At 42.9% G+C, this 13,842-nt stretch overlaps 2 protein-coding genes across 7 annotated transcripts in view; both read right to left on the minus strand.

Moving 5' to 3' along the window:
* Positions 1–13,842, minus strand: part of LOC1270437 (fatty acid hydroxylase domain-containing protein 2) — a 428,943-nt gene that overhangs the window by 130,810 nt on the left and 284,291 nt on the right. The window lies entirely within an intron of this gene.
* Positions 1–13,842, minus strand: part of LOC1270457 (neuronal acetylcholine receptor subunit alpha-7) — a 100,823-nt gene that overhangs the window by 19,975 nt on the left and 67,006 nt on the right. For all 6 annotated transcript variants that reach the window (XM_061654034.1, XM_061654007.1, XM_061654016.1 and 3 more), the window contains exons 5-6: positions 5,825–5,934; positions 3,451–3,631 (exon numbers count right to left, since the gene is read on the minus strand). In XM_061654034.1, the coding sequence (XP_061510018.1) occupies positions 3,451–3,631; positions 5,825–5,934 (291 nt within the window). The remainder of the gene's footprint in view (positions 1–3,450; positions 3,632–5,824; positions 5,935–13,842) is intronic.

Consider the following 13,842-nt stretch of genomic DNA (forward strand, 5'->3'; position numbering starts at 1 on the left):
TTGGTTTTATTTATACTCAATGGGTTTCGAAATATTGGTTTTGGAATGTGTTTTTGTCCTAATTAAAGGTTATTGATATGAGGTGCAATTTATACATTGTATTGGAGTGAGGTGTCTGTCATTATGAGCCTATGCTGCGTTTTTAGTATTTTTACGAAGGTTCTGGAAAGTATAAACTGTTCTAGCTAAAGAACGGGTGCGTTCGTCGATCATTGCCTACACTGCGCTTTTAGCAATAAGTTGCTATGCGTTCTCTGTTTGTCCACTTTGCTGCAGAATCGCTTGAATTGCTTATGTGTTGCAATAGTGTGATTTGGCTTTCCGAAGTGTGTTACAATGTGTCTATAGCTGATAGTGTGGTTTACAATAAGTTATATGTAGCAGATATGCTACAAAGCGATATTTCTCTTTCTTTGTCGTTTTAAATAACAGGGTTTCAAATCGAATCAAATCAAATCGAACAGTTCAACCGGTTAATGGAATGTTTCAACCGGGTAGTGAAATCGTGCAAGCAAACTGTGGAGCTCCAGTAAAATTGTGTTAAAAATCAATATGTTTATCACCTTTTAGATATGTTTACATTCAATTAAACTTCCCTTGGGGGCCATGGCTAACATACATGATAGCCATCAAACATGTAAATAAAAAGTGTTTGACCGGGGAACATTAACAAAAATGGTCTGGCACTCAGCTTATTAAAAGCGCAGCTTAGACAACGATCAACGAAAACATCCGTTCTTTAGCAACAACAGTTGTAACCTTCTTTCGCAAAACATTAAAAGCGCATCATACACACATATCAACACACATCTCACACCAATACAGTTTGAACATTGCACCCAGTATCAATAACCTTTAATTAGGACAAAAATACATTCCAAAACTGTACGAAACCAATAACTTTGTTTGAGTATAAATGAAACCACATCCAACCATGGTAGATTAGATCCGTTCCAACTGTCAGGATAGAACTATGTCCTGCATAAACCTATCGACTTCTCATTTATCACTTTGAGTGCCATGACTACCACATATGATAGTTAGTTATGTGTCCTGGGATACCATGACCATCATATGTGATAGCCAGGTATAACTGACTTTAAATCTTAATATCTTTTAACAAATTGGGCGTATTATCATGAAATTTTGCAAAAAGATTAACAAAATGTTAAATAATTTTTTAGTTTATATGTTTTTTTTGCAAATTTTTGTTTTTCCTATTTTAGAATAATTAAATGAATAAATGATAAAAAATCGAGAATATTAATGCAAAATAACAATTCCTTCGATCAATATAGTGTAGTCACATATATTTTAGTTATATTGTGAGTTTTTAAACCTCTCTAATAGTCTAGAGTCTAATATACATCAGATATCCCCTCTAAACTCAAACGATTCCAGTAAGAAAAGGGCCTTCAGGGTTTCTATGATCGCCTGGACGATCAAGTGTCGATAAGTACGCTGCAAACTAGTTTTATTCCAACTCAGAGCATGTCAGAGAAACAATGACCTACCTCGACGGTACTTGACGACCACTGTGACGTATAGTACGATCAACACATTACAAAGTTATTTGGAAATGTTACGTGAAATAAGGAATAAAATGGTTCCTTTTTCGTCTCCACGCTCTATTTCTCCAAATCTATTTTTATTAACCTCTCATTAAAGATAGGCAATCAAAAACGAACACAACCATTCGCATCACACGCGGTGTGCTTGCATCGAAGGAGTTTAATTTCGTAAATGCGCACAGACAACGACCATTTTTCAATATTTCTGTTTGTGGTCGTTTCCCCTTATGGTTGTTTCACTTTTATGCAAAGCAAATTCACTCCCCTAATGTACACACCCACACTCCTGTGCTCGTTCGAAAGCTTAACAAATTGACATTGTAACCGTGCCCACTTTCGAGAGGCACAAGAACAGACCTAAAAATAGACGGGCCATCATGATGACCACCATCATGCGAGCGTGTATTGAATTTCCAACCGATAATGCCGAATTGAAAGGTTTGCGCAACATATGCAGCCAGTCAGACACAGAGTGCATCACGGCGACCGCCCCCTACCCCCCCCATCAAAACCGTTTGTGCGCATAAATCTCCATTACGGTTCCGGCTTTTCCACTGCAATTATTGTAATATCATTTCCGCCATTCGCAGACTGGGCTTGGCTGCTCCGCTAAGGTTGTAGCTGTCGTTTCCATGCTGCACTTTAGTGGCCAGACACACACACACATACACACACTCACACACGCGAACATGTATGTGCAATCACACATTATCTGTTCTTCATGACGATGCAAGCCACACATGTGACGATGGCGAACATATGCACACCCCCGTTAACTGTGCGGGATAGCGACTCGTCCCCGAAACGGCCCTTCCCTTTCTCCCATTCCCACGGAACATCTCCTCCGCAAAACACGTGCAGCATAGTTTCATGGTGGCTTATTTTGAATCGGGCACCGGTTGGCGCATTTGCATACCACCTTCTCGCCCCGCATTCATGTTCACTCACACGAACCCTAAACGCATCTCTATCTGTAGTGTGTGTACGTGTATGTGTGTGTTATGTTTGTGGCCAGATTAAACACGCCAAAATCAACGCCCGGAAATGTGCAGCAGCCCCATTCACCCGGTTTGATACGAGCGATGGCACTCACGCTGCGGAGTAAAGGGATGTTGAGGTTTACTAGGAAAAATAATCAATTAGAACTTTAAATTGAATAACAACATTATAATCTCTCGCCTCCTGGCACACGGTGTGCACGTTGCCTTCCGGTGGCCGGTTCACATGGCTACTTGGAAGCCAGAGAGCACTATTTTCAACGAGCGGCCCTGTCGGAGCCAGGCACAAGGCATCGTGCATGTTCGCGCACGTGAGTGTTCCGAAAATTGGATGTCCCCATCTGGGCCCTCGGGATCTGGACGGGCGCGCGACAAGCCACTGTCATGAAACGTGGAATCTGCCCTTCCGCCGCCGCAGCAGCATCAGCAGCAACAGCAGCACCAGTAGCATATGTCCACTGGGGACGCCAGAATGATGTGGCGGTGTGACGCGAACAGTGCGAGTAAACTCCGAAGGACCGACAAACCACATGCATTATTTCTAACCCAGAAACGACCTTGCGAAAACAGAAGCGATGCCACGAATATAGGGTAGGTTGGTACGATAATTGCAGATACAATCATCAGACGCTCCTGGTGTGTATGTGTTTGTATGTGTGCCTTTCTCTCTCTCTCTTTTTCTGCAGCTCTAGATGGATCTCTGGAATGGTATGGTACAACCAAAAGAACTGCGCTCCGGCACTATGGTAGAATACTGACATTGACACTACCTGCCACGGGAAATACTTGCACAACTGTACCGGTGGGCCTGTGCGCATGCAGGAAGTTATGGGCTTGACAGGTAGAAAGTCATTCCTTCCCCTGCCGGGTCGGTTACCTACCTGGAAGCCGTCGTACGTCCACGAGCCGAACTTCATTTCGCAGCGCTGATCATCGAACGGAAACCAGGTGATGTCAATCTTGCAGGTGGATTTGAAAATTCCTGGCGGTACGTAGAGACAGGACCCGTTGTTGCGCACGACCACGTTGGTCGGGTACGTTCCGTCGAACCCTTCGTCGGCACTGTTTGTTTCGGAGAAGGAAAAAAAGAAAGTACTGGGAATGATTAATCGGGACAAGACTAGACAGCACTGCTCTGAAATGAATATCTATGTCGTCAACAGTGTGCTGTTTTGCAACTTCTGCAGAACGCACCGAGGCCAGTACCTCTGTTATGCGTGGCAAGCATGGTACTAGTGCGTCGAGCTTTTTTTTGGATTCGAATCTACCGCTGCGCTTTTGCGGGTCTGGTGGAATTGTTCTTTTGCTGTTAGGCAAGCAGTCAATTGACGACAACCCAAACGAAGAAACAAAAAATCCCGACTACAACGACTGGTGCAATCATACGCTTCACAAATCTTTACGCCAGTCACATCCAGTGGGTCGAGTTACGAGCAATTTCATGGTTCTGGCGAAAATGTTAAGCTTCGTGCTGGATCCTCCCTCACTACTGCGTAAGGACATAAAGATGTGTGTGTGTGCATGCGTGTGTGTGTATAAGGTTTCTTTCCTCCATTTGCTGAAATGTAAATGAAACTCACTTACGCTTCACTTAAGACGTAATTACCATTATGCCGAATACGCGATTGCACGCGACTTCCGTCCAGTGTGCGGGGTAGGGGTTAGGCAAACATTCTTTGTGTTTTCACTACCCTCTACTTCCAGCCTAACCTCCATTTTCTGACTACCCCCGAGGTAAACTTTGGGGTCCCACTCAATGGAATTTTATTGCCACCGGGCGATATTTTGTTGTCGATATGGCCATTCGGGCTGTCGTTTTGCCGGCATGACGGTACGGACGCGAAATGGTAATGGAATTCTTCCACGAAGAACTGTGGCCAGTTGTAACACACATTCGCAACCATTTTCACATACACACACACACACACACACACACACACACACACACACACACACACACACACACACACACACACCAATTGGAGGGATCGTGGATCGAGGAGCAGTGTTGAGCATTCTTCCGCGTGTGCACTACAAAAAATATCCGGTTCGAAGGACCAAACGCTCGGTACGATAGGTTGCTTGGTAGGATGAAGTGCGCTCACACTGCTTGGCAAAGCGCCGGGTTTAGCCGACGCCTTTGGGTGAAAGATTAGTGTAGTGCGGAAAAACAATATCACCTTGGATCGGGCTGGTGCGCCCCACTCGAGCACAATTTACTCGCGGGAGTCCAGAAGGAGATTATGGAAATGAGCTTGAGTTTCGGAATTAAATTCTACTGTCAAGCGTCTGATGTGTTGTGGCTGCTGCTAGAGGATGTGAAGAGGGCGGTATACAGGTGGCAGGGATGGAGAGGGAGTTTCTGAGTGTATACAGTGCAATCACCAATGGCAAACACACTTTGCACAAGTGGAGCGTTTTGTGCGTGTCTGTTTTTTGTCCCACTGTCTGTACTACTCCGTATCACTGCGGGAATATTGTACGTTAGTTTTACAAGTTTATTCCACGTTTCACGACTTCTAACTGTGCGAAGAGCGTAAGAGATTACAAGCAGCGATCACCAGCGATGCGGTAAAAAAGGAAAAAAATAAATAAAACAATTCACTTTCCCACCCCGGTGGCAAATCCAAAGCAATCCAAACCGAGGGGGACACTGGGTAGTTTCTGTCGGAAATCGGCAATTTCCTGGTGCAATGTACACCACGCCACCCTCAATCAAGGATGTGCTCCCGCCAGGTCGGTGCTCAGGTACCGTCCGTAATGTTTGGACGCTGGTGCAAAAGACAGGAAATTTAATTACAACAGCAAGATGAACTGTTTGCTCCCTATCGCTTACAACAGCCTGTTTCGCGCGCTCGTGTATCCATACGCCTGCCACAAACCACTTAATGGAGGGGATCCCGGGTGACGGGATGATGGCTGTCGTCCAGTAGAGTAACGCGTTCTTTTTGTAGCGTGTGCTGCAAGTTTGTTTTTGGTGTTTTTCTTTGCCATGTACAAGGTGCTATAATCAGCAAATCGAATCAGTGCCGGGAGGATCAACAGGAACAGCGCAAACAATAGAAATTAAATTGTTGAAGCGACGCGTTCGGATACGACGCTCAGCGATGACTTGGGTCGTACTTTGATGGTATGGTGTTTGTGCCTTTCTTTTAACGCTTTTAATCGAGCGTTGCCCTCCTGATATTCCTTTATCGCTAGCTTACATAACACTAGACGATTAACTAGATTGAAATGAGAAGCTTCCCCTCGTACCTGTTGTACATTAGGACGTCCGGTTTCCAGAGACGATGTGGTGGTATCCGCAAATCGCGCACCCCGCCATACTCGGACGAGTTCCATCTGACGTTCATGTCGTTCCACTCCTGGAAAAGAGGCAATTAAGAAGAGCAAGAAAAAAATTTTGGTTGGTTAGCATGGGCGAGTTTCAGCCGATGAAGTTCTGCTGATGTGCACTGAAGAAAAACGGCATAAGTATATTCGGATCATTGCTAGTGATTTGTCAGAATTGTTAAACCTATTCAGTGATTTCTCAGAGTTTCAATCAGCTTTTTTGTTCTCCGTTTTGCTTCGATCTTCATCGCACGTTCATATCATGGATAATTCAATGAAGTAACTTGAATAGTTTTCATATTCCGCATGTAATATTATATGTAAATAAAGTTATTTGCCTTTCTTTGTGTAAAATGTGAACATTTCGAGCGTTCTGTAAAAATTCTGTAAGATATACGTCGGTTGGGGGGGGGGGGGCGTAGGGGGACGAGGGGTGATGATGATTTATTATCGTAAAGAAAGCACTATAATTCATGTAACTTCATAAACAGTTGTGACGCTGTTAAAACAATCCAACAAAATTGGGTTGAAAAATTCCAAATCTGGTATCATTTGCGACACATCGGGGTTGTATAGGCAAAAGTTAACCGGAATTAATCCATTTGGTCGTGTGTTCTGTTTTTAAAATGGTAAATGCTTGAAATCGGTAATAAAAATTGTGATCATTTTCTTTTTCTATTTTTGCAGATATGATATTATGATAAGTTGCAAACAATGATGGTAGGCAGAGTAAGTGTACTAATTGTGGTTATATCATCCATTATGACTATAACGAGCATTTTTTTTCTCTGAAACAGTTAATTGGCGTTCCAAACCCTCGAATGTTTTAAATAAAATATAAACATTTTAAAATATTTGTGCTTTGTTAGTTCCGTGCTGGCCACTTCCGTTTGTAAAATATCTTCATTTTGAAGTTATTTGGCATGTTTTACCATTTGGCTTAGAGTAGCGCTGTATAATATTAGAGATTTTCAAGCATTTAACCAAAATTATAACTTTGCTTACGGTGGTCATGTGATGTCCATGACATTTTACAGCACTGATGTACCAATTATCGCAATATACCATTGATGATTTTTACTACACTGCCATTAATAATGATAGTCGCACCGTGTTTTTGTTGATTTAAGACAATAATAAAATATCGGGAAATTTTGAAAAAATACACGTTGTCAAATGCATTTGAACAAAGTTTTGCTTAGATTTTTTTTTTTACAAAAGTGGAGTCCTTCACGATTCTAGTCAGTGCTTTGTATGGAGTTTGACAGTTGGATGCTGAAATCATGTAAACACTCCATTCAAAACCATACATAAAACTAGCCTGCAATTTTCAGTCTAGATTATTCTAGTCTCAAAGCTAGAATTAGATTCAAGTACCTGCTCGAAAAATGGCAAAACAAGGTGATGTTTTCATTTATTCCAAGGTGCATTCAACAGGTCTGGTGATGGATTCCAGAATCAAAGTGTATCAAGTGTAATTAAGTGTCCAGGTGGTCTCATAGCATGTTTTTATAACCAAATTTTGATATCACTTTTTGACAGGATCGTTGAAAACTTTTGTTCAAACAAGCTTACTGGAGGCTTGACGAATACACAAAATACTCTTAAAATCTTCATTCAGAAACGAGTTGAGCCTTCTAAATTCATACACCTTGGGATAAGCCAACCTGTATATTTTAGATAGCTGCTCGAAAACTGCTATACAAAGCAAACAACTGACAGGATGAAATTTCAGCCTACGAACTTAAAACGGAAAGGGCCCCAATGTTGGAAATATTCTTGATAACAAAAAGAAACATTAAATGGGGGCTTTTCAAAATGATAGTCTCACTTTTTTTTATAATAGAACTATCTTGCATTAAACCAAGAGCATACACAATTAAAATGGCATCTATTGGAATTTGCTTACATTAAATTTGTCATCCAGTTTAAGAATAGTACGAGGAAAACAGCTCTCGGAACGCGAAATAGACCAAATTGATGCTTACCATACACTTGGCAAATCTAATTGCGATCTCGGTGTACTTATTCAAAGAACTGCGATTGTTATTAACAATTATCTCAATTATCCAAGTGCTTATAGCCAAAGGAAGTCATCGGGGCGTTCAGAAATACTATCCGTGAGAGATAAACGAAGAATAATTAGAGCAGCTTCGAACACAACAAAAGGATGTCTGAGAATCAAACGAGAACTAGAATTAAATAAAAGCAAAACAATAGTGTGGCGGACACTCGAGCAATCTCCTGATAAAACGTCAGATTAGAATTTGCTACAGGCTCACTACTGGCGAAATTTGCGACATGCACGCTCTTGTTCAAGACGCAATTTGACGCAAATATGAGGTTCATTTAGCAGTCATGAGAAGTACGATTTGCCGATTGTTCCAACACGGATGGGCGGTGATAAGTACACCCATATCCTAGGCAATTATGTGAAACCTCACGTGAACATATACAACAACATCCAGTTGATATTACAACTATATTACGCTTCCGTACATGTCAGCAAGAATACAGAGGATCGCCTGGAAGGAATGCAAATCAATACTTTGACTTGGCCTATCGTTTCTTCTGATCTAAATCCCATCGAGAACATCTGGGGCATGTAAGTTTGAAAAGTATATGAAGAAAGGGAACAGTAGGAGACCGTACAGCATCTGGAAGTAGCGATTAGAAGTGCCTGGCGAACCTTTTCTGTTCAGTCTTTGCTAAAACTTGCCGAAAGTATGCCGAAACGGATTTTTCAGGATATCAACCGTAATAGATAATCAACGGATTACTAGGTTTTGAAAAACCGTTAGTTCTCAATTAAATACCGAAGTGAGGCTTTCATTTTAAAACGCCTTGTTTTCAAGCTTTTTGAATTATCAAGAATATTTCCAACATGTTTGTGGGTTTTTTTTTCATGCAGCAGCTTGTTTAAACGCATTTGAAAACGTGTGATTTTTTTTTTCAAAATTATCCGATAATTTTTAATTGCCTTAAATTAACAAAACTTGAGCCGGTCTCGTAGTACAGTCGTCAACTCGTACGACTTAACAACATGCCCGTCATGGGTTCAATCCCCAAATAGACCGCGCCGCCATACGTAGGACTGACTATCCTGCTATGGGGGGGAATCAATTAGTCACTGAAAGCCAAGCCCACAAGTGGGTACAGGCAGGCCTTGACCGACATCGATTGTTGAGCCAAAGAAGAAGAAGGTGAGGCTATCATTATGAAACGCAGTGTATTGCCATTTTGGCCATAGTGCAAATTTTACAAGTGAACAAATCGGGTTTCTCGTTGTTATTTTCACAATCTAAAGCGTTAAAAGTTGGGCCGGTCTGGTGGTACAGTCATCAACTCGTACGACTTAACAACATGCCCATCATGGGTTCAAGCCCCGAATAGACCGTGCCCCCATACGTAGGACTGACTATCCTGCTATAGTAACAATAAGTCACTGAAAGCCAAGCTCACTTCACTAGTAGGTACAGGCCAGGCCTTGACCGAAACAGTTGTTGTGCCAAAGAAGAAGAAGAAAGCGTTCATAAATGAGTTAAATATTGGTTACGTGTTAAATGTTTAAAAAGGGATTCAGTTTCATCAACATAACGCAACAAAACTTTCATACGAAAAAAAGCGAACTCCTTTCGTATGGCCCTTTTGTCAAGCGCACACTTGTTCTTCCCTGGTCGTTAGTTAGGGCAAGTCTCGGCTAGAAGCATCTTCAAGGTAGTTGGACATTGGCTACGAAACTTCATTTAAACAAATTCAAACAGACCACCATGATTTGCCATGATACCACAAAACAGTAGCTGGTGTTTAGTTTCCAGGTGATATGAAGAATTGTTAGATGATATGAAGCGTGTCGGAACAGTGATTAAGATTTGTGTTATTAGTAGAATAAGAATGATTTTTTTAGAAGGATTATCCGTATACATTGTGTGATTAATTGAGCATGGCTAGTTACACAGCCAGTGTTAGAACAACGATATTGCAAACTATGAATTTTACGAAATTAATAGTGTTTATATACTTATTTACCTGAAGTAAACTTATTATTACTTGATTTGAGTTGAAATAATGTCACAAAATGATTTTTGGTGCAAATATGCACGAGTTTTGGCTTACAACCACAATAGTTAGAGGTACAGTGAAGTGCTAGGAGCCATAACCATAATTGGTACCTTGAGATTAAAAAAATCGACGATTTCGATGATAAAAACTGAGTCAAAATAAAAAAAATAGTCTCGTGTTCTACATATTTCAGGCTTCAAGAAAACATGTATACAATTGAAATTTTAACCAATACTTATTTTTACAGTAGTAAACTCGGTATAATGATGACATATTATTGCCATAATTGGCACACTTACACTACTGGTATACTAGAAATCCTACGATATTAGTGCAATCTGATTGCATTACGTTTTAGCACGAAAGCCCACGAGAGACTGCTTTGTCACGCAAATCGCCTGAAAGTATGCAATCAACATCACACAAACGTCCGGACAGATTTGCAGGGCTTGTTGAATTGGCCTCTTTGTCGTGTCGAAACAAAATAAAAATGCAATAATTATCAAACATTTTTGCAATACACGTGTCGGTGTCCACATGACTTGACAATTCTTTCGTCCTCGGGCACTAGATACAACATAATCATAATACGACAAGTACAATTTAAAGAAGAAACAAAGCAAAATTCTCTTCACTTCTGTTCTTGAAGTGTGCTTCAAAAGGGATCACATCACCTTCCTCCTCTCACTTCCATACCACTTCACTGTTCCTTTCAGACATTCCAATCTTGGTTGTGTTTGTTTTGGTTTGCTGTTGCAAAAGCAGCAATGAAAAGAGGATAGCAAAACGCAATGTGGTTTAAAAAAACCTAGAAGCACCCGCATACACCCAGTGTTCGGTACCACACGGTAGCAGAAACAGCGGTTTTGGTTTTCGTTTTACTGTCATACCATTCACAATAAAATTTGATACCCGAATCAGGCGCCGGGGACGGGCCTCCCCGTGCTCGTGTGCTATCTCTCTGGTGGGAAGGGAGGTTGGGCACTTCTGGGCTGCCGTGGATATTTTCTCGCTCCCGGGCAACCCGAAACAATAAACATGAATTAGATAGTGAGCAAAATCAGGCAGCCAGCGGATGAAAAAAAAAAAAACGAAGCAGCGTGCCTAACCTTTTTTGCGACTGCGGGGCTGCGAACAATTGAACTGAGCTTTCTTCAGCTCGGTTGTACGATTGAAAATGGTGGTCCCAAACAAACGATACATATGATGTTTACTGTAGGCGAGAAGGGGATGAAGGAGAGGAGGGAGGATGAGGGTTTGCCCGTTTCTTGAACCTCCGAGCACGCCTACCAATTTGCCATTTTTTGTGTTGGGGCGGGGAAGGTGGGGGAGGGGGGGGGGGGAGGTCAAGACGAAAGCTCTCCATTTGTGTCCACGGCACAAAACAAAGTAATAGGAATGGAAATGGGATTTGATATTATTTTCCACTTCCCATTTGCCGAAATGTTTCCTTAGCGAAAACGTACGAAATCGTATCCACTTTAACCCTTTTTCAGCCGGGAGTGGCTGGTGCGGCTCTAGGCTTAGTAGTTGTTGACCGCACGGTTGACGTATTTCCGGTGGAGCTCTTTAGGTTATCCAACCTTTTATATTTTGGGTGGGCGGGAAGGACGAGTAGGAGGGGGAACGAAATGAAATCTCTATCCTCCGGTGCAGGATGGAACCGTACCCGCCATAGTTTTCGATTATCGAAAAGGGATTGGGAGATGAAATGTATTCGCATTACGCTAGAACAAAAAAAAAGGGAGCCAAATTAGCTGTCTTGGCGGCATGGTACCACCGCCGTGGTCGGCTCGAGATTCGCGTGCTGACAGCTCTGGTCTGGTTTTTACGGTGACCGGACAAAGGAGATTAGTGGTTCGGTTGGGTTCACCGCTCCGCCACGATCCAATTGGCTGGGCCAATGGTTTGCCGTGGAGCGGGATTGAAGCTTACGCATTCTGGCTGCTGGTCGCACACAGGTGCGGGCACCAGAGCTCGAATGCTACCGTGGTTGCAAACACACAAAGTTGATAACAATAGCAACGCAAAAAAGGACCAAGCGACAGCTAAAGCGAACCACAAAAGTGTATGTGTGTGTGTTGGTAGAATTTGTAGGTTGGACTGAGAATAAAAAAAGAGGGAGAACAAAGTAATGATAGCTATTTCCAATGTCCGCAGTATTTACCGCACTCGCATCTCGCCTTCGCTTTTGGGTCGGTTTTTGGCTGCGGGGAGTAAAACATGATCTAATAAAATCCTACCGTAAACGTATTAAAAAGCCCGAGCCTCACTGTCAACGGCAGCGACCAAGCAGCGTCGGTGTATACCCACGGAGACGAGCAAACACGAGCTTTGCTTTTACGGATGAGCCATCAAAATGGCTCGTTCGGTATAATTGAAATGATTTGATTACCGTGTCCTCTCGCAACGAAATCATGCAGAAAACTTCCGGGTTTACTGGCAAGCGGTAACAGCAACAGAGATTGCGTAAGTGCGTGTCCGAAAACAATAACAACAAAAAAAAGGAACTGCATCACTTGAAGTTATAAAATCAGCGTGATTTGACGTGTAACTGACAGCTACTAGCTGTCAGAGCCGACGAGTGACGTTTTTTGTGGCGAACGAGTTTCCGCAAACCGAAAAGCACCAAAAAGTACTTTACTGAATGTCAACCGCAACTGGTTGTATGGATGAGAGAAAGGGAACTCCCTCTGAAATTATGTTCATTTATTGGGCTAATTTGTCTAATTCAGCGGAATCAACGGCACTCACACGCACTGTATATATGTAATGCCTCAGCTCTGTGTATGTTTGTGTGTATGTGTGTGTTTTTTGTTTTATAAGTCTCTTTGCATGTAAATATTGAAGATTGAATCTGTTGGCACTGTGATAGGGAGGAAAAGCATAATATGTAAACTGGATTGTGTAAAGAGGCGGCTCAAACAAACGGCTGGGATGCTGATAGTCCCGCATCATCGGATAGCGTACGCCGTATAAAGTGTCATGCCAAATCCCCACCGGTGCTAGCGTTGAGGAGATCAGCTCCGATAGCAGCAGTCAAACAAGGAAAAAATGCCTATGAAAGCGGATGAAATCCAGCTTCGTGATACTCAAAGTGGAAAGCGACCGGCGGAAGATACGACGGTATGATTTATGCATATTTTGGCATAAAATTTTCCCTTACTTTCCCCCACGCCGGATGTGGAAAGAGCACCAACCCGGCTCGCAAAGTATCCTTCAATTTCGAGCGAACGAATGTGTGAGTGAGAGCGCAGGAGCGAGCACGTTGTTAGCGCTCCATTGCTCCAGCTTTGCGGTTGAATCTTTTGTTCCGTGCACCGAAAAGTCACGTCCTCGCTCGGATCGCTCCCGCTCTGTCTCGCACACGCTCGTTCGCTCGTTTCATAGGGACGCACACGCTGCCTGTTCACATCTCGTTGTCTTTGCTGTTGGCGTCAGTCTCAGTTGCCGGCTTGGATGCTGCGGGCAGGCATTTTCCAACCGTACTTGTAACTCAATAAATTAAATGAACAATAAACGACGGTTCTCTAGACACGAACGGTTCGCACTTGGCCTCGGCGCTTGCTCCCAGCTCCCGCGGCGCTCGTACTCCGTAGGACAACCGAACAGATGAGCTGGGAGTGGAGCGCAGAGTGTGGGAGGAGCATAATTTTCGCTTCCACAACCGAGAACCGATACCAGAAAGCCACTCGGTTGCCGGAGTACAAGTTTTTGGGAAGCCGCAAAACCTCTCGCACCATAACTTCTCTTGCCCGCTTGTGTATAACCTCAAACGGGTGGTGTAGAGATGCGTCGTTGATTCGTGCAGAGCCTGGGTACACGGAGGTACCGGGAATTTCGGAACACCCGTTGGACATGGTTGGCATGGCGTTCCG

Source organism: Anopheles gambiae, chromosome X (genome assembly GCF_943734735.2).
Source record: "Anopheles gambiae chromosome X, idAnoGambNW_F1_1, whole genome shotgun sequence".
In the NCBI taxonomy this organism is placed as follows: Eukaryota; Metazoa; Arthropoda; class Insecta; order Diptera; family Culicidae; genus Anopheles; species Anopheles gambiae.